We start from the raw sequence: 21,474 nt of genomic DNA on the forward strand, positions 1-21,474 counted from the left end.
AGTTGGTCTTTCTCCTGACAGCTTCATACTGCTAAATAGCATCTCCACGTAGGCTGTGATGGAATCAAAGAGCTCTTTATTTTTGCCTCCCTCATGACCTCCGAGGAGGAAAACCAGAACGTTAACCTTTTCATGTGTACATGTTGGAAATTATCAACTTAAAAACCCGTGAATGTGATGCTGTGAATGTCTCTTCCCAGCTGGGTTCCTGTAGACCAGCTCATTTCACTGCTGTTTTGCAATAGCAAAAGTCAACTCTTGCTATTTATGATGCATTTTTTGGCTTATTGCTGTTGTGTGCTGTTTATCCGCACGCCTGATGTTTTAGGTGGAGGAAACACCCTTGCTTTTTTTTTTTTGCTCTGTGTAATAAAGTTACATTGATCTTAATTCACTTATTTTGGTTGTTGGAGACGTTTCTTTGCTATGCCAGCTCTGCTAAGGGATTTTGCAAGCATTTCTTTTGTATTCCCTGCTTACTGTCTGCTGAGCAGGGATTCACCCTGCCATTACTCAATTAAAAACTCAAATCTTTACAGCAGCTCTTTGTTCCTCACGTGTATAAACCAAAAGAGAGGCAGACATTGAAATTCTCATATTATTTGAGCTTCTAAAGGAAAACAGAGCAAAGATGTGTGGAAGAGTGATGTAGTAGCAGAGCTCTGTGCACTTGGAAAATGCTTTAATAAGTGTTTGCATGTGGGCTATGTTATCTGTTAGGTAATCCTCAAGATAGTGTTTATTAACTTAATTAGCTGACAGAACAAGCAGTAGTTTTTCACCTAAGTGAAGCAGGATAAAGATTCACACTGCAGCTGTTGGCCACGGTGAAGTAAATTGCTTAACTCTCTTTTCTAGTTGTAGTTTCTTGGTGAACAGGACAGTGTCCATCACTCTTTAGTGTTCTGTGGTAGGCGAAGCCTGGAGTCAAATAGTTTATTTCATATAAGTCTCCTTAGAGCTGTAAAGGTTTTACTAGGACATCTACCTGTGCAGGAATTTATTCGGGACACTCTTCTTTATCTTTTCCTGGTCTGTTTCTGTAGCTCAGATGGAAGGTAAGTGCTTTCAATATGTGAAAATGTTTGCAAATAGCTGTTTGATTTAGTGAAGAAATCTCTGATCAGAACTGATGGTCAAGCAGGGCTGAAATACATGGGTCATTTGTAAGGATGTAAGGAGCTGAACTGCTTGGGGTTGATAGTGTCCATGCAGGTTGAGGATTGGATTTACCCAGGAGCAATGCAATTCTTGCTCTTATAATTGGACACATCAAAATCATGATCTTTCTTTTCTTACATGCTAATATAGCATCATTTTCCAGTACTGGATTTTTTTTGGAGGGATGGAATCACCTAACGTGTAATTGGTAATGGAAATTCCCATCCTCCTCCTTCCACCCCCTTGATGATGATGCTTTGTCACCTCCCTCCTCCAGCCAAGACATGTTGAAGAAGCCAGTAGGTTGAGGCAAAGGGATAACTGCAGTAAATGCCACTGTATTGCAGCATATCCTTCCTTGTTGCCAGCCAAGCTGTGCTGGCAGGAAGCAACATGAAGATGCTCAGAAGAAAACCCTTGCTGTAAGACATCTAATTTTGTCCCAGGTCTGAAGTGGATTCCTTTGAGAGGTGGTTATATGCTGTCATGTAGTAAGTGGTGGTGAAACATTTATGAGTGCGTCTTTCCTACTGCTGTTTTTCAAGAGCGGTGAAGTGATGGAGCTGCTCCCAAACCTGACGCTGAACATTGGCATGTTTTGTTTATCTTGAACACTTCAGTTGCTCTGTAAGGTTCAGCTGCATGAACTCCTGGAGACCCATATTCCCCTGGAGACCCAATGCTTGAATTCTTACCTGACACTAACATATCGTTCCTCCTGATGCTTTCCTGCTTTTTCACAGCAGGCCTCCAAGTTCTCCCTCAAAAACATCAAGAAGTTACCTTGTACTGCTACAGGAACTTTTCTTACTTTTTTAGTGCCTTTAAATGGAAGAAAGTTGAAGCATTTAGCAAGGGTCTGTCTCAGTGAGTTTAATTGGGTTAATTTGGGAATATTTGGCCATTTGAGCAGGACGTGCTCCTCCCTTTGGTCTGAAGATGATGTGCTGTTGGGGAGGGCAGGCAGGGGAGGTGGCTGAGGTGACAACTCATATGGGTTGATAAGTTCCTGTCATTGATCTGATCCATCTTTGGCCTTCCGTCACCTCTCTTTTCCATGTAAGTGTTGTCGCTTGTTTTTTGCTGGTTCACGTTGTTGTGTCTCTGTCAATATGGAAAATCGATCTGCCTGCTTTGATAAAGGAAGCACCCTGCATTTGGGTTGGAGTCTAAATTAAGAAGACCTATTGATTTTTCTTGTTGTCCAGAGCTGATGAGGCAACTGCTTTTGTTTTGATGCAGAGCTTGTGGGAATGCTGACCTGTCACTGTGGATATTCCTGGGAATTTGTAGGCATGCAGATGGGCAGATTCACAAGTCAATACCAGTTATGAGTTTGCAGTCTACTGAATTGCCATGTGTTAATTGGACTGTAAGATGGGACAGAGCCCTCTTGCTTTTTTTCCCCCACTCGATGCTGAAATGTGGCTGCTGCGAAGTAATAGGGAGGCATGTGCAGAGGAGAAACTCCCCAGAGGAGTTCTGGTATTTCTGCATTAATTCCACTGCTGCAGTGAGACACACGGCTTGGTCCTTTTTTCTCTCGTTTCCTTCTCATATTCATTCATTCACTTCAGGCCTATAGGTCTTATTTTTGTCAGCACAGACTACACAATGTGACTCCGCTGTTTACAGGATTCCTATCTGCCGTGCCTTTTCATTATCTCATGGCTTTGCTTTGCTGCAGACTTCCGAAGCTATGAAGATGTATTGGCTTCTTTCTGCCTCAGCCTGTCTGTGTCCGTGATGTTTTGGAAGCAAGACCAATGTTTCCTGGAGCCTCTTTTATCTCTTGTTGTTCTGCCTCATGAAATATCCATCCTCTTTTATATTTGTATAAATGTTGGCTGTCTTATCCCATGAAATGTGCTGGCATTTATCCGTAACCCGCAGTTACTTACAAGATTTATCCCCTCCTTGCCTGCAGAGTTTAGTCTTGCTTTAAATGGGACTCATTTGGATGGCAGCCTCTTGCGCTGCCCCTCCAAAGCAAAGATTGCCAGCTCTCGTACTAACCTAAAATACAACTTTGGAACTAAGTGGTTTGAGTTGTCACTTACTTAGCACTATTTCCTGCCTTCTGATATGGTTGTGTTCATACATCTTGTGTTTTCAACTGCTTTCAGTGATACCTGATAGCAAAAACTTCCTCCAGGATACCTTTGCTTTTCAGCTCAGCGCTGACTGTCTTGCACTGGAAAGGACATTGCTTATGACTTTCAGGTGTAGTTCAAGAGCTGGATTAACTTTTCATACAACAGACTGACGAAGCCTAGAAGAATGCTGCGCTTGTAGGCCAAGGTTCACCCTGCTGTTTCTTCAGATGCTGCCTTTTAATTGGTCTTGCTCTGTATTTGGGAGAGATAGTTTAATATACTCTCTGAAAACTACATGACAGTTAAGTGTCCTGTGTGCCTTTATGCTTTTCCCTACTGGTTACATGTGGTAATTTTTCTTTTTAATTATTGTCCAAGTGTACTTGCAGATATTTTGCAATGCTAAAACATCCAGGCCCCAATCATGGAAAAGCAGCAGCAAAGGTTCTGTGTTGGTGCACCTTGGAGATGCGTTTTCCTTCTGCTCTGTGAGGTCAAGGCCTGTCTTTTGATATACACTGTGTAGTTCTGTTTTGCTCCAGAGTCTGGAGACACGCTTGCCCTAGTGATGCTTTTGTCTTGGCTGAAATGTTATCTGATGCAAGTGGTGCTCCTGTCTGCTGGGCTGTAACAGATACTTGCCTTCAGTACGATGCTGTTACCTGTTCTCATCTCCCTCTGGTGTCATCTGAGACACTGAGATCCTGTGCTTGAAAAGGGGGGAGAACCACCCCTTGGGGATCTTTCTTTTAGACAGACATGAGGAAAGGGCGTGGGAGAGACTGCTGTTTTAAGATCTGCGTGCTGTTTCCTAGACATTGTGCCTTTAAGGAAAAAAAAACCTAAGCATTTCTGCCTGGTGTCTGTGTGAAATCGTGTTTACCCTACAGTGTTTATTAAACCTGAGTTAATTTTTCCTCCTTGCTCCTTGGCTCCAGGAGCTGTGCCAGCGGCGCTGTGTGACAGCTGGCAGCTCCAAGCGCCGGGCTGTGGGCCAGCTTCCCTGGGCTGCCTCACTGGTGGGCCAGGGGCTGCTGTGCTGCTGGGGGGCCTCAGCAGCCCTGGAGCGATGCTCTTGTTTAAATATAATAATTAGAAAGCCTTAATGATTCTCCCTGTCTCTCTCTCCTGCTTCCTGTCTGAAGGGCTCTTGAAATGAGGCAGTTAGCGTTGTGCTATCTCATGACAGTCTCCGATCTTTCAAACAGAGAAGATGGCTGTGTGTGTTACCTTTACTTTCACAAGATAAGTGGGAATTGCTGCTGCTTCTCAGCCCGGAGGTGTTGTCATCAGGGCTGCCCTGGCTGAGGACAGTGGCGCGAGTTATTATTGCTGCTCCTCACAGCAAGGACGGCCGTGGCCTGATTGCCACCTAGCCTGCAGGAATGGGGCTGGCTCTTGGTTCAGGTCCCAGCGCTGCCTTGGCTTGGGTGTTCACAGACCTAGTTGGCAGGGAAACATCGCTATCTGTCACAGTCCTGGATGAGTCTGGGAGAAGTTCCATCTGTGCTGCCCACAGGTTACCAGGTGAGACCTGAGGGGTTGTCGGCCTTACATACCAGCATCTGTTGGTATCAAGAAGGTGTTCAGTAAGTGAGTGTGTCTGTCAGAGATGTCTGTGCTGCTGTAATTCCTCTGTTGCACATCTTTCAGTATCTCTGATGTTGCTGGCCAGGGCTCCTCTGCCTCAGCTATCCTACAGGATTCACCTGCAGACCTGTGAAAGCACCAAACCAAAACGTGAAAGAGTACAAGAGCTGCCCTTGGCCCGGCAGTAAATCACTGGTCTAGGCTATGAAGCAGTCAGATTTTGAGGAGAAACACCATGCTCTTGGAAAGGCAGAAGTGGAAGTTTTTCCAATAGATAAAGTGTAGCTGCGCCAAGACCATTTCTAAGGGTTGGGGTAAACACCTACATGACGTGCATCCACATGTGAATGATATTTATGTAGTGTTCCATTTAATGTTCCTTTTTTAACGTGACATTGCAAGGCTGGGTGAGCCATTTGGGTTTGGTTCCTCTTTTTTGTTTTACTTCCTAGTACAGACGAAATTGTATCAGTAGTCCCAAATTACACCAGATTCAGTTCTGTTGTATTTTAGTTTGTTTGGTGAACCATGCAGACTAAAAGTAAATATAAAACCCCACAGATAACACCAATTTTGAAACCCCTTCCAAGCTTGGCTCCACCAGGAAGCTTTAGTTAAGCGGCCACATCAGCAGAACTGAAAGTGGGACATCATCTTCCCTCTCCCTTAGCTCGCTGGTTCAAACGGAAGAGGTTGTCCTGAGCTTCTTGCTAACTTTTAATATTCATCCAAGTATTACTCAGAGTAAATAAGAACTGTCAGTTCTCTTGGGGAAAAAAAGGTCTTGTTCTATGGCTCTCTTCTCAGCTGCTTTGCGTGCTTACTTGTTTCCTTTCAGAGCAATCTGATTAATTGAATCTGCCATGTAAGAGAATTGCACCAGTGTATAGCAGGAACGTGACTTCTTGAAAATGAGATGAATTTTGTCGGAACCATGCCCGGCCTTGGGCTATAACATCACCTAAGTGTGAGGTGCTTGTTTCCAGCTGAGAGACATGATTTGCGTTGGTCACAGTAAGCAGAAACAGCATTTTAGCTGTATTTCCTTGTTCACATTGTGCTTTTCTAAGGAATTAAGCTTTGTTTAGAGTGGAGTTTTCTACGAGGTCATGTTCTTTTCAGCAGTACAAATGCTGATCCAGGTCAACAGGTAAGCCCAATGTGGCAGGCTTGTCTGTCATCAGTACAGACTGGGTGGAAGCTGGTGTTCTGATGGGGAGAAGCTTGGTGTCCTGTTATGTGTCCTTTATGCCTCCCCAACTACTTTGTGAGAATGAATTTACAATGTTTAGGAAAATTCATTTTATGTGATACATTTTGTCCAGAATCTTTGTGTCTGTGGAGGAGGAAACATCAGCTGACACTCAGGGTCGACTCTGACTTGTCTCTTCCTTTTGATGACTTCCATGCAGTACGTATGCTAGACATTTTCCCTTTGGGATTAAATTGTAAAGCCTGTTCAAGCTGAAGTTGAGCAGGTTGGGGTTTTTACTTTACCAAGCTGAAGCACAGCACTGTGTCACTTAACTCTACTGCTGCTATCTGGTCTCTCAGGCTGCTTTCTTTTCCTTTTATTCGCACCTCCTGTCCCCCGGCCTATTTAGGAGATCTCAAGAAAAGCAGAGAGTTGCTGAGACTGAAGAACCCAGGATAATGACAGGAAGAGGGTTGTTGTCCCAAAGCCCAGACAGCTCTGCACTATATTAGCAGACGTCTTCAAGCTTTCTCTCCTCAGAGTACTTGAGGAAATGTTTACAAGAAATCCGTCTATCGTTGGCATCCTTTTATGGCAGTTATTTATTTTTCAAGGCAATCGAATTGAACAAAATGTTGTTATTAAAGCGCTTGTTATAAAAGAGGAGGTTTTAAACCCGCTTTCTCTCGGACCCCAGTTTTCAAACATATTTCATGTTCCTGGCAGAAATATGTTTCCACTTTTGCAAAGCTGAGCTCTGAGAGCAAAGTGGAATTGCTTCATCTTTGTGTTGATGTCCAGAGCTTTAGCAGCGCTCCAGTGCAGGGCACAGCAAGCACTTTGCACTGTAGTTTTTCTCATGCGCTAAATTTAAGTGGCTTCAACCCTTGCAGGAGAGGATGTATACTGATATGGGGCAAAATATATGAGTTCCAATGGGCGTACTCTGACAGACTGCAGTATGAGGAATTCTTCCCTCTCTGCTGCATGTTTTCAGGGCTGTCATGCTTTCCTTGACCATTTTACTGGTGGGTTTTGTCCCATGACCAGTGGGAGCAAAAGAGCAAAACACATATATGTGTTCAGACCTCTGGAGCAGAGGCAGAACCTGAATTTTTTCAAGTCCCAGGGAGCTGAAGTGAGGTGATACCCAGAACAGCCTCAGTGGTGGGTGACTGTCTCAGTGTGCTCCAGGCTTCCAGGTTAAGGTGGCAGGCAGTGCACTCCATGCAGCAAGTCCTGAGGGGCAGACAGGCAGTCTGAATTGCAGTCATGCATTCTTCAGGCAAGGCAGAGGACGTTGATGGATAAGAAAAACATTTCAGGGTTTCTTAAAAAGGAAACTTATCTAAAAACAACAACAACGATAAACCAAAAAATAACAGTAAACGTTGTATGTTTCCAGCAGATTTATGTGGCGTCATGTTTTAATGTTGAAAGATTACTTGATAGTAAATAAAACATAATTAAAATGCTGAAAAAGCAGTAATAATCGGTGCTTTCTGAAGTGAAGCAGTTCCCCCCTGCCTGGTTTAGAAGGAGACTTCATCCATAGACAGGGTTTGATGAACAACACGTCTTTACATGATTCGGGAAAAGGAGCAGTTAGAAGTTGATTCTGCTCACAGTAAGTGAGAGCTCTACAAAGACTGATGGTGCCCATTAAAAATGAGTCATTTCTGCAGGAGAAAAAAAACGGCCTCACTGGGAGCGACAGCAAAGAAAATGAGGTGCAGGAAATGAGAGTGCAAATTAGACAAAACTGGGTGAGAAAATACGCATACTGTGAAACCAAAGCAAGGCGGAGGTGCCCTGGAATCGGTATTTCGCTTCTATTGCGTCTTATTGAAGAATGAATGGGTCCCTGAGAGTCTCTGTAGGGATCATCCTTGTGATTCTATGATGCTCTGCTGATGTAAATTCCTTTTTTTGGGTGGAACTGGGGGTACAGAGGGAAGCACGATGATTTTTTCTGTCATGTCTTTCTGTTTGCTCTGTGCTAATTCCCATGAAGCCTGAGCATGAATGCTGGTAATTAACTGGGCAACTAACTCGTTGCAGTGGGCAGGTTGTCTTCCTTGGAACTTGGCTTAGGGCTGTGCATAACTGCGCCCATCCAGTCTGCATGGAGCCTGGCTGGAGGCTGATGGGACATCCGGCTGTGATTGCTTCCCCCTTATCTCTGTCAAGCACTGCTCAGCGGGCTTGGAGCACGGGGTGACCAGCTTCTGTTCTCTTCATGCAGCAAGCAGAACGAAGCTGGAGTCAGCCCCCGGCGTGCGCTCAGTCATTGCCTCCTACCAGGACAAGCTGTGCCATGCGGTGCTTCTGTCATCTCAGCTGGGCTGGGCTGCTGGAGTCAGACTCAGCCATTTAGAAATGGCCTTTGATTTCTTCTTGCTTCACACAAACCTGCCTGAAGTATTTCCTGAGGCTTCTCTTGCAAACTGTGTTAGAGCAGCAGGTTGGGTGGTGACATCTCTGTCTGCAGGGTTGAAACGTAGCACGGTGACACTGCAGCATCTTTCTAAGATGCCCTCGGTTAGAAATGTCTTGCTTTTGGTGTGCTGAGCACCATTCAAATATTTGATGTCGCTCAGTGTGTTGTGGTTAAGGAGTGTTTTACAGTGAGAAATGCTAAAGTGCCTTCTAGGACTCAAACAGCTTTGGGGACCAGGAAACTGGCATTAGATGCATCAGAAATGTATCCCCTCCGTGATCTGTGTGCTGCTATGGCATGGAAGGAGATGAAAGATTTCCTGTTTCACTCTGCTCTTACTGCTTTATGCATTTGACCTACTGCGTTTGACAGAATATCCAACTTTGAAGTCTGATTTAGTTTATACGTGAGGCCAGTGAAGATCCTGACTGCCCTTGTGGGGACATCCATGCAGAGGCAGGGGGCTGCAGGACCAGCATCGTGCTGGCTTAGGCCTGTTTGGGTGCAAGCTCTGTGCTGTAGCCTCAGGTCTGGGGTGGCAGAGGGCAGCTTTCCAGCTCAACTTTCAGTTTAATTTGGGTCATTTTGGAACTGCTGGATCTGTCACCATCAGATCTTACATGCTTGGCAGATCTTGAGCTGGTTCCTGAACCGCAGCCAATTTGGAAAGCATTTCAATTTCCATTTCATTTGTTTGGCCTGGCTACCTCGTGCTGCATTCATCAGCAAAGGCTGATTTTTACATTCTTGATTCTTTCTTCCTGTCAGCTTTAGCAATTCAGCTGATGATCAATGTGAGTATATTAGGATATGTTGAATCAAGCTAATCTGTTCCAGATTCGAAACAGAGGTACAAGATGTGCTTGTGCTGCTGAGCAGAGGAAGAGACAAGATGTTGTTACTCACTGATCTGTGTGCTCACGTGTTGTTAGTGGAAACAACACCGTAATTGGCCTCAGGAGACAAACATGGTTAATTTGTATTTTATACTAGCTGGGCAGAAGGTGAATGTGGGACATGAAAACCTGTGGAGGATTCTATCACTTTACAGGAATGGTGATAGTTGTTGACAGTGCAAGTGCACAGTGAGCTCCACGACCCTCCAAGAGAAATCAGGGGACATAAACACTCGTGTTTGATTACTTTGAATAGTGTTTGATGCACACTAAGTAGGATAAAGTTAGTTGGGGGGTTTACTGGGAGTGCATACAAGCTGGGCAGTGGGTGCAGCGGGGCAAGCTGCCTTGCAGGGGGCATTAGGGGTGATCTGCAGTGCAGGAGGGAGTCACCTGAACACAAGAAGATGTGACTGCCTCTGGAGTGCTCGTAGCCACTTGTAGTTCAGAAGTATCTGCGCAGTTCTTAAGGCACGCTCTGCTTCGTAGCTGTCTTCTTGGTGTGTGTGCATTTGTTAATATAAAACAGACGTGGCTAACCTGCAGCTGCCCTAAGCATTTTGAGTAAGATCTTACAGGATCAGATGTCACTTTACAGTGCTCTAAATCAAAGAAATGAAAAGGCTTATATTAGAGTTCATGATGAGTATCAAGGCGGGCTGAAGCGTATCAGATGCAGCACCCATGTGTGGATGCAGGCGTTGCTGCTCCTGTGGTTGTGCAGAGCTGTGCTTACCTCACCAAGGAGGATGGTAGCTAGTGGTTTCATAGCTGCAGAGCTGGAAGGAGATAAGCTTGCAGTGTTTCCGTTTCACCCCTTTTCATTTTTTTTCTTGCTGTTGTTACTGATACAGTAGGGTGAAGGAAGGCAGGATGTCAGCGGTCCCCAGAGGACGTGGGGCCCCCACTGTGGGTATGGGGGGAAGGCCAAAGCCAGCAAGTGTCTGGTTGTTCCCCAGAGGATTCTCCCCCGCACACAGGGTTGTTTTTAGTTGGTATCGTGTGCTTTGTAAGCTGTTACGCAATAGGCACTTTGTATCAAGACAGAATCCTAAGAAACTTAGAAATAGAATCAAAAGGGCAAGAAAAAGTGAGGATACCATTAGATCAATTATCTTCAAGCCAGTCTCATTGGGCTGTTTGCAGCAGGCTAAAATGGGAAATGAATGTTGGCGAATCGAACAAATGTTATTCTCCTATATTTATATTTGTCTCCTTTAAAAAACGCTTTCTTGTTTTAACTAGTCTGTGGCATGCTGGGTCTTTGTCTCCATTTGATTAATGTGACTTCAAAATGGCATTTATTAACTAATTTTCCAGTGTGATCTACAAGAACTTAAAAAAAAAACAAAACCCCGAAACAACAACAGCAAAAGACAACGACGTGAAGGATCCTCACATTGATGCCAGTGAACAATCTTCAGTAATAAGAATGAGGGAAAGGCCATTGAGCGAGCACATTTAAACTTACTTAGCTTTCTTCCTTTTTAGAAGTGATCTAAATTTAACATGCCCGGAGTTATTTTGGTGCCTTAACTGATAAGTCTAACAGCACATTGTCCACTGGCAGCATATTTTGTGTGCAGAAGAATTTCAGGATTCCAGGAACGGCAGGATGTAACCTTTCCTTCACCTGGAAACATAAGCAATTCATGGGGCAGCTGATAGACATCGTAATGAAAAATGGGAGGGAGCCAGGAGCTGGAGCCAAGGCAGCAGCTTTCAATAGGCCTGCCAGGAGACTTGCTTTGCACTGCCCGTGCTGATGTGTCAGAGGTGCTATGAGCAGAAACACTGGGCTCGGTCTTGCAGTGCATGTGGAGAAGCAGTCTCAATCTTTCCCTTTTTCATTGGCTAAATATATGTTACAGTTTCAGCTGTCTCAATATATGGTAGCACTGTGCCCCATTGCTTTATGGTTTCCTTTTCACTCCTGGGCAGTGTCTGGATCGTCCTAAAATCTGCAGCTCTAGGGACACAAAAATGAGGTAAAGAGAGGCCAAGTTTGAGATGGTTTGGAGAGAGTGATCAGAGAAGGGGGTAGAGGGAGGCAATGAGAGGTTGTGGGGAGGCAATGAGAGGTTGTGGGGAGGCAGGGGTGCAAAGGATTTTGGTTGCATGCTTATGGGAAAGGGAATGAAGTTTACTCTGGTTTGCACATCTCTCACTAAATGATCGATCGACGTCACTTTTAATTATCGACTCAGCTCTATGTCTGGGTGGAGGTGCAGTGTGCTGTGGTTGGTCTCACTGTGTTGCTTTGCCAGCTGAGGAAATACAGATACACCCAAGTGCTCAGTTCAGTAAGATGCTTTAATGCCGTTAGAGCAAGCTAGGGGTCAATATATGACTTCTTTTCACTCAGAGGAGTGAAGAATAATTGTGTCAAACATGCATAGAAAGAGACTATCCTCGACCCGTCTGCCTCCTGCTCCTGGCAAAATGAGAATTGGCCTAAATGAGTCTTGAAAAGTCCTTGTTAGTGAGTCAGGGTACCCAGAGTCGAGACAAAATAGTTGATGGATGTCACAGTTACTTGACAAAATAGTATCTGGTTTAGGAAGCTGGGAGCTTCATCGGCTGCTCTGACAGTAACTAAAATGCTGCGTGAGACAGCCTGTGCAGTGCTGTGCTCATCTCATCTGGGGCTGTGGAACCTGGGAGTGCAGCACACTGATAGTCTGCTGTTGTGTGTGCTGTCCGTGGGATGTCTGGAGGATAATGAGGAGTAATGGGGAGGGTTATTTTTGTTAGCTGCTGGTGTGTATTTTCAGAAAAACAAATGTGAACCCTCCAGCTAAAACTCTCTTGAAGAATGTGAAGGCTCTGGAGAGCTGAGCTGATGAGACAGCTGTTTGTCACTCCGTGTACCCTTATTTAATTCTTGTAATAGAGACACATAAGCTATGCTATGCTTGCTTTCTGTTTGCTCTCCAACTCAAGTGCTTACCAGCTTCTGAACTTGAAAATTGCTTAAGGAATGCATTCACGCTAATGGAAGAACCCACTGATGATGCTGTCACGGGTTTTAGACATGATTTTAAAAAGAGGTATCATACAAGCATCATACAGACGCTGACAGGTCTTAAGGCAATTGCTGTGAACAATTCCTTAACAGCAATATGCTTCTTAATTTAAAACTACTGCCTTTAAAAACAAAGCCAAATGGTCAAGTAGGAAAATGGCTACTTTGAGCCGGTTGCACAGCAGTGACTCGATGCGTATTGACCTATGCTGGTTTTATCTGTTTTATGGTTGTGTACAGGCATGGGTTTTTCCTGCTCCTAAAAACTGCTGCAGTACACAAGCCCACGGTGCAATGGGGCACATCAGGCAGCTGTGGTAAAAGATGCCGTTTTAGTTCTTTTTCTATCAGAGGTGTGGCAAGAGTGGAATTCCAGCGTGAATCTTAAGGACATAAGGGATTAATGTATCTTAAAATAGACAGCAACAACTTAGAAGTGGGTTTTTCAGATGTGATTATGATGAATACTGTGGGGAAAAGAATGGGAATAATGGTATTTGGGATAACTTGTTTACAAGACTGTTACATTCCTCAAAGCCCGGAGAGCTGCTGTGGTTTTATGTGCTCAAGTAGCCAGGCACACTTCCATTTTGCAGGGTTATTTTTAATTCTGGTGATTGCAGGGCAACACAGACCGCTCCTGTTGGTTGCTGAGGTGGGCAGTGAGCCCCCAGGCTGGTTGTCACCTGCCTTGAGGGGAGTGGGGCGCCACTGCCTTTGGGGATGGGCAGCTGGAACGGGGGCACCTCCTGTTTCTAGCACGTGCTAGAAGGGACATCGAGGGGCAGGTAGCTTTGTAGTTTGCAACCACCTGTGGCTGTGTGGTGCAGCATCTCCTCAACCACAGCACTCCTTGGCCCTAAGGGCAGCAATGTCAATGGAAGAAGTGTGGCATTCATGAGCGTTGGGATAAATAATATATTATCTTTTAAAGCTGGAAGGAAACAAACAAACCCATAACAGTGTACCTTCTCCTTTGTTTTACCAGCCTCCACTGGTCCAAGCTATTTTCAGCGGTGATCCGGAGGAGATACGGATGTTGATCTACAAAACCGAGGATGTCAACGCCTTGGTATGTGAGTTGGGATATGTTTGTGCTGGAATTTGTAAGCACCATGCCTGTGAACTTTCTCAGTGGCAATGCTAATCGTGTCCTTAGCAATTAGCATGTAACAGAGTGGAAAATATCTTAAACTTAGAGGCTAGGGGCTTCAGTAGAATCCTCATTATTCATCTGACATATCATTATCTCCAGCAGGTGATTTTAAGTCTTCTAAATGTATGATTCCAAACGTGCAGGTCACAGAAGGACATTGTTTTGCTGCACATTGAGAAAATGAATGAAAACAGCTGAAGGCTGCGTGTTTTCATTCTCTGTAGAGTTTCCTTTTTGAAGCAGTCCTTGCAAATCAGGAGCTTTTATTCAGCATTTGGATGCACTTGAAACAAAGCTTCACTAAAGGTCTCAGCAGTGAGGGTAAGGAAGCAGCATCTTGGCCGCTGTTTGCCCACAAAGGAACTGCTGCTCTTCAAATTGGCTTATTCTAGATAGAGCAATGGTAAGCAGCTGCAAACAAGTAGCAGTTAAGTGTTTTAACAGAGGGAAAAACTTGCTTAAAGCATCTTCTACCTTGAGCTTCCTCCATATTTGTTTTCTCTGATCATCTTAAAAACTATATAAAACACAAATACTAATAATAGCAAGTCTAGGTGAACATGATAGTCCTAAAATTTCCTCTGTATTTTGTTTTAGCTTTTCAAATAGTGTTTCTTGTACCAGGTTACAGCAGGCTTTTCAGATGTTTTTATATCCTTTGGCTGTGCTCGTGATGGTTGCTAGGGAGATGCTCTCATCTATTAGGTGCAGTGTTAAATGCTGAATATGTGTTTTATAGATGAGCGCCATAGTACTTAATGGAAAGAGTCAGTCAAATGGCTTTGCATAGGATCCTGTTTAAGTTATTGGTAATGGACACAAGAACTTCTGACTGAGCAGCTCTTTTGTCCTCTGTAGTAATTAGAAAAAGACCAGTCAACACCAAGCCTGAAGGCTGTGTTTTGAATAGTCTTTGCAAAGAAGTGTTAAATGCCTAAGCTGACACTGAAGAAAGATCAGAAGACAGCATGTTTTGCCCCTGTGCCACCAACTGGCTATTTGTGCTTACATTTCTATTTTAAGGGTGTTTTTAATTACTTCCATGGTAGTTTCTCTAGTGCTTGGGCGCTCACATGAGAGGAAGCTGACGCTGTTTGGCAGCGCTTTGTCCTTTGTTGGTCGTTTTCCTTTGCTGTGTTAGTACTGAAATAATTGAAACGCAAGTAGAAGAGGGAAATAAAACTCTCATTTTGAAGCAAGTTTTGGGGATTTCTAATGTTTTATAGATTATTTTTCGGAGTTTTCAAGGAAGGCAGAAGAAATAGCCCATGGAGAAACTATACAAAATGAGTGAAATACATGCACGTTTCTTAAGAGAAAATTTACCTTAGAGGAAAGAACTAAGAGCAAATCAGTTCAAAAGGTTACTTTTTTTTCTATTCTTTTCTCTGGCCAAATAAGTAAAATCTTCCCAAGCCAGGAAGCACGTGTTTATGAAAACAGCTGCTTTCTGGGTGCTGCTGTAGTTCTGACTTCTGTTTTGCAAGTGAGTTGCAGCTGCTTGGCTCAGAAGCGTGTTTTCAGGTCATTCAGCAGTCACTTTGACCTCCTCATTTCCATGCTGTGCCTGAGGGTACATGATGCTGCTGTACATCAGGGAGGCACGGGCAGCGTTACATGTGGCTGGCGGTGATCAGTGCTGTGTTGTAGAGGACTGAACATACTGCTTCCCTGGTAAGCCTGGGCTGCCTATGGGTAGCATTCAGAAGCCTGCTCTCCCAGGCTGTGTGGGGCATGGGGCTCATTTTCATCCAAGCAGAGGTGCAGAACCAGCAGATCTAATGGGGCTGAAGTGACTCTTGGGGCCACGGTGAGGTAGAAGACCCTGGGCATTGCCTGCCCTCTTCTGCCTGTACAACTGGTCTGTAGATACGGCACCGGCTGAGACTGCAAGGCCCTGCACACATGCATGGAAGTTATATATACCTCTGCAATATTGCTAAATGTGCTTCTTGGGATGGTGCAAATGTTTGACAGTGCGAACGTGCACATGTTTCAGATTCTGCATGTGAAAGGCTTTGCATGCTTAGGATAGCTAATGTGGAAAACAGCTTGTCCTTTAGTGCAGAGGGACATACTGGACTTGGGGCAAGGAGACAAAGCCTTGTGGTATTTCAGTCATCTTGGGAATCGGGCCCCTGTCTTTGCTCTCATCCAAGAATTTATTCTTTTGGCACAGTGGAGTCTCACAGGAGATAGAGCTATCCTGGAATTAAGTGACTGCCTTCTGGAAGTGCTTCTGCCATGTTAGAAAGCTTCTGAAGGAGTGGATTCAGGATCTTTGGAAAGCTTCTGTTTTGTCACAGTAGGACAGTTGCTTGTGAGCTATTGTCAGCAGGTTAAGTTTTTATGGAACAGTAACACTTGTCCTGTTTCTTTAGGCTGCAAATACACCTGTAATTGAAAGGAGAGAGTTTGAAGAGGTCTGGCTCTCACGGCTTTACCTCTAAGAATAATTTAAGTAACAAAAGGCACTAAACTGATAAAAAACAATTTATCATTGCAAAAATCATTGCAGAATAAGTTTCAGGATTTAAGCTGAAAACTTTGAAGTAATGTGGTGAAATCAACATGTGAATATGATCTGAGTGAGCACAAAAATCTTTTTAATCTGGCCCTTGAAAGACTACATTAGCAGACAGTGAGACGGGGCATGGCTAAACCCTTTAGAAGCATGTTCTTCTAGCAAGGTCACATATTGCATATCTTTGTCAAACCTTTGTTTATCAAATTCAGTTTCAAAGAAGTATTTCCGATAACTGCTGTAAAATAATTACTTGCAGTAACAATTGTGGCTGATGTTACAGTAGAGGAAACCTTCACTTTTCCAGTGTATTTTCTCAGTCTTCGTACTTGCTTAGAATAGTTTATGTGACCTTCTGGCTGTGGCTGGTCGCTTGGAAGTGGTAGCAGTCCCAATGCTTCTCTCAGCTCTCAGCTAGGTCACCTCACAAAAGCTGTTTCTCTGGCACTGTGCTGAACCATTTCTGCTGGTTTCTCAGGCAGTTTGATGACAAAAGGTGAGTGCTGACACCTTCTGTTCAAGTCCCTCTTATATTGTAATAGTAAATAATTACGTCCCCCAAATCATCTCATCTGAACAGCTGATGATCTGAACAAAGGTTCAAATCTTGTGCCTACTTTGAGATATATGCTATGCTGAGGACAAACCGCTGGCCTGTTTCTTAATGTGCCTGAGTATTGTCCATAGGATGGTATGATTCATGTGAGCCACTGTTCTGCTAACCGTGTTCACCGTGGCTCCGATCCAGTAAAGCACTTAGGACTTAATCTGTGTTGCACCTTATCAGTGCCTCTGGGATCCCTTCAATGGTTGAAGCATGTGTTGAGTGCTTTTCTTGTTGAGGCCTTCTGCTCTTGATCACCTATTTGTAAAGTTCATGATTTCCTTTATTTGTAGTTGAAAAATAAAGTACAGGTAATGTTAACTCTGCATCATCTCTGAGAAATGGTGTAGGCCCCTAGTAGGGTTTTGGTGAGGCTGCTTGTTTCAGCTTCTCTTTTAGCCATTGTTTGGCTTCTCCGCTGTCTCTTACTGACCTTTCATTCCTTCAAGAGCTGCACTTGAAGCAGGCCTGATTATTTGTCTTGGTGCCATTTGTAACTCTGTTATCACTCCTCCCCCTCCTCCCCCTCCGCTTTCCTTGCTTCATAATTGATGTTCCGGTTTGGGGCACTGCCAAATTCTCTTGCAGAAACGACAGATTTCCTTCTTTAATTCCCATCTCCGTTTGTAGCTTTCAGTCTCTACATCTATGGCTTCTTTATTTTTTTTGTGCTCCTTTTAATGCCTCTGAGACAGAATGACACCTGTAGCCCAACAGCTGGACCAGGTGCAGTGCCAGAGCTTTGCAGACCTTGCTGGAGTTGATGGCGGCTCTCAGGAGGAGAGGAGAAGTACAGTGGGACAGACAGGCGGGTGCTCCAGTTCCTCTGCATTTCTCTCAGCTTTGAGTGCAACATAAACAGGAACTTGAGCGTTTTCCTCTGCTGAGTTTCTCAAGGTTCAGCAGCAGACATCTTGTTGGCGCTTCCCACCAAAGCCCAGAAGATGCTGCCTGGAGGGCTCTTGTGTTCATTTGCCCACACCGTATGTCTTTTCCTTTTTATCCTCTTTGTAGTTTGTGTGAGGATGAACTTGCTTTTGCCTGGCTGAGGTAAATGGAAAAGGCTTTGGATTTTGTGCCTAAAACTTGGAGAAATCAAGTTGAAGCACATCCTCATGATGAAAAACTTTTCTTTCTCTGAAGGTTTGATTCTCGTGTGCTATGGAAGGATTTTGCATTGATTTATAAAAATAACAGCTGAGATTACATACAGTTAGATACTATTCTAGTAGTGGAAGTATTCCTTCTGTTGTTCTTTTCCAAGTTTCAGGCCTATTAGTATCCCTTTGGTTTAAAAATGCTACTGCAAAGTAGAGCGTAACAGTTCTACTTATCTCTGTCCTTTCCTCCCCGCATTATCAAATTTCTGTCAGGCCTACAGTTCAGTATGAAGTATTGTTTATTATCAACTAAGCAGTTGATAATAAAGCTTTATTAAAGCAGCTTTGGTTCCTTGATGTAAAAGATTTCTTGTTCTTGCATTGGTAGCTTTCAGCTTCAAGCTATTTCAGTTCTATTGCCAGACTTGGCAGTGCAGCAGGAAGCTGTTGGAAAATTTATCACTGGCAGGTATGACAACTATTAGAAATACTACACTGTACTAGGAGAAATCTGCATTAACACGAACAAGGTAAAAATAAATAAAACTCTTTTCTTGTACAATTCTTGCACACATCCTGGTAAATTTGATGTAGTGGATAGCATTTGGGTAGGCAATGAGGAGCACTACTTATGATAGGTGATAAAAGTTATCTTGATGTATGAACTCATGCAGCCCATGAAATCTAGACCGCGGTGGGTGACAGCACAGCAGAGGTCAGTGAGCAAGCAGTGCGCAGTCAGATTAGTCTTAATGAAGACTAATGAATTTGTTCACATTTGTAGACTCTGAAGATAGTCCAAAATAACTTGCAGTTGATGATCTCCTGGGTGTGTTAAAAGAGTTATTTTACTTGACAGACTCAGGGATATTTCAGGAGAGTGCAAATATCAGCAGGATTTCTCTGCTGGTATCGTTTGCAGGAGGTGGTAAATTTGTTACCAGCATTGAATGATGGTAGGCTGTAACTTAGTCTAATTGATAAGTCTATTAGAACTTGATGTATTAGGGGTTAAGAAGCCAAAATGAAATCTGTTTTAGGACTGAGAACAGAGGTAGAATGGTATGATAAGTGGTATTAAGTGTTGTTGTGATTTGTTGCCCATATCATCACACTTAGCAGTTTCCTTTAAAGGCCTACGTTCAGAATGAAGCAACAAGAAAGGTTTTTTGTAAACAACGTGTTTATTACATATGAGATTATAAGAAACCTTGAAAATGTAACTTCTTAATCCTGAAAGCAACAGGAATCAAGAGAAAATATCTGTGCCTTTGAAGCTGTATGCAAGATAATTTGTTTTAGAAGTTTAAAGCTGCAGACCTAATTGGTAATATTTTTCTAACTAGTGTTTAAAGTTTCATCACTGTGTGCAAGTCCATTTCTGTCTGCGTTAGTCAATGAGAGTAAATGGTGTACAGTTACCTTCCAAGACTATGAGAATTGCATCTCATTGAGTTTTATTCTTTCAGTGGTTAAACTTACAATTTTAATCACAAATAGAAATAGTAGTAGAAAAATACACACTGTGTAAAAACACATTGTTTGCTAATACTAATGCTTGCAGTCATCAGCCGTGTTTTGTAACTATGGTCTGTGGCTTTTAGGATGCTGAGAAGCGAACTCCTCTCCACGTTGCATCATTTCTTGGGGATGCAGACATCATTGAGCTTCTTATTTTGTCAGGTAAGTTAGCACCTCTCACTGCCACTAACTTAAATTCATTTTAAACCTACAAGAAATAAATAATAAAACACATAAGGGTGAATTTAAAGGGTACAAATTTCTGGATTTCATGGAGCTGGTTGCACTTGTTTGCTGGTAAAAACTTCTACAACTTTCAAACTGAGAATGATTGTGGAGTCAAAAACACGTGTAAAAGGAAATACATGTTTGAAACGTGGACTCCTAGTCTTGGAGCCTAAGGCAAGAGTTTCTGAGTTTCTGTTAAGCTAAAGTTAGGGTAGAAGAAGCATATGAGTGTGTATACAACACAAAATACTGTATGCACAGTATTTTTATATCTGTACATTGTCTTAAGATACTCTAGTCAAAACTAAACTATATCAAATGTTTTCTGTAAATACCTTCACATACATATCTTTGTGTGATGCTTTAAATGCTTTATTGGTTGCCAAAAGACTCATCTTTCTAGATGCTCTGATATCTAGCGTGGGTTGCAGAAATACTTCAGTCTTTTCTCTAAGGTAGTTTTGGTACATGTAGTAGATTCACACTAGCCATTTGTGTGTTCAGGGCCTTAAGACAAAAAGGACCAAGCCTTTTTTGCTTGGCAGTAGCACCATAGGCAATGCAGCTGTCAGTGTCAGAGTGTCCTGTGCCCTGCCCTTCATTTGCTGTAGCTGTGTTTTCTTTGTAAGTTTTTTTTATTTTGAGGATATTTTGAGTAATCTAATTGTTTAATGAAGGTGACTAGTTTGACATCCATCATAGATGAGATTTTTTTTGCTCTAACCCTTATATCCACAAAGCGATGTAAATGAACATTCATCTGCTGGCAGGTTGTGCTTGGATGTTTTTTCATTGTGTCAGATGCAAGCAGTCTTTTCTTCACTAGGAGACAGAAGTTAAGCCTAATTTGTGTATGTGTTCTTGCAAAGTGTGTCATTTGTAACGTGTTGTTGTTTTGCTGTTGTGTGTCTTTTATTCAAGTTTTGCAAATAACACCACGGGGATTATCTGCATAAATAGAAAGGTGAAGCAGTTCTGCCGATTCCTCCTGTGAATCTCTATAGCATCACAACATGTCCTGATGAAGGCAGAGTACGTTCTGCTTCTTGTTTTCCATTGCGTTCCTAGTGATAGAAGGAAAGAAACTTCCTTGTGTTCTTCTGGGACAGTTTGTTCCAGTGCCTCACTGCCAAAAGGTCATCTGCAAGCTGTGGGGTTTGTCTGGTTAACAGCATAAAATGTAGGTGATAAGTCTTATCTATTAGCTCGACAGGAGTCAAAATTAAGTATTACATTGTGTTTTCTGTCTATTCATTGTGCTGTAATCTCCTTACTCACATTATGTATCAGTACGTATATCCAAGAGCAGGTTTATGAGCTATAAACACGTTTTTGTTACTGGGATCTGTGAACTAGGCTCTGAAGAGAACAGCGGCATCTTCCTTTTGTTTCACTTCTTCATTGCAAAATCATAATACGTAGGAGTGATTCCTAAAAGATTAATCACAGAATCACACAGAATCACAGAATTACCCGGGTTGGAAGGGACCTCAAGGATCATGTAGTTCCAACCCCCCTGCCTAGCAGGGCCATTTGTCATTACAGAATTCTAACAACAATTTCACTTTTGAATAACAGAGGTTTTTCTCTTTTAATGGAATCATGAAATGAAGTCTTATATCAGCAGAAAAGCTTAGTTATCTGACTTAAAATGAGAGGGTGTTTTTACTGAGTGAAAACGCAAAAATGCTTGGTGTTGGAATCAAACAGAAGTATTCTCAGTTATGTGTGCATATACCTCTCCCCTTCCTGGGCTTAATCTGGTACTGAGGGCAGAGTGAGGGAGCTCAGTTCCATATCCTTTGTCCTCCCAGCCTGTGATCTGGGCAGTATTACTGTATCTTACTATTTCAGAAGGCCTTGATCTACTTGGCAAGAAGATTATGCACTGGGGGGTGTATGTGCAGTATTGACATCCATTCTTTCTGAGTTGTGCGT

The 21,474-nt window shown here is 43.1% G+C and overlaps 1 protein-coding gene across 9 annotated transcripts in view; it reads left to right on the plus strand.

Moving 5' to 3' along the window:
* Positions 1-21,474, plus strand: part of ANKRD44 (ankyrin repeat domain 44) — an 88,663-nt gene that overhangs the window by 20,923 nt on the left and 46,266 nt on the right. For all 9 annotated transcript variants that reach the window (XM_015867646.1, XM_015867644.2, XM_015867645.2 and 6 more), the window contains exons 2-3: positions 13,392-13,475; positions 19,392-19,470. In XM_015867646.1, the coding sequence (XP_015723132.1) occupies positions 13,440-13,475; positions 19,392-19,470 (115 nt within the window). In that variant the 5' untranslated portion in view covers positions 13,392-13,439. The remainder of the gene's footprint in view (positions 1-13,391; positions 13,476-19,391; positions 19,471-21,474) is intronic.

The sequence above is a fragment of the Coturnix japonica genome, chromosome 7 (genome assembly GCF_001577835.2).
Source record: "Coturnix japonica isolate 7356 chromosome 7, Coturnix japonica 2.1, whole genome shotgun sequence".
Taxonomy (NCBI): domain Eukaryota; kingdom Metazoa; phylum Chordata; class Aves; order Galliformes; family Phasianidae; genus Coturnix; species Coturnix japonica.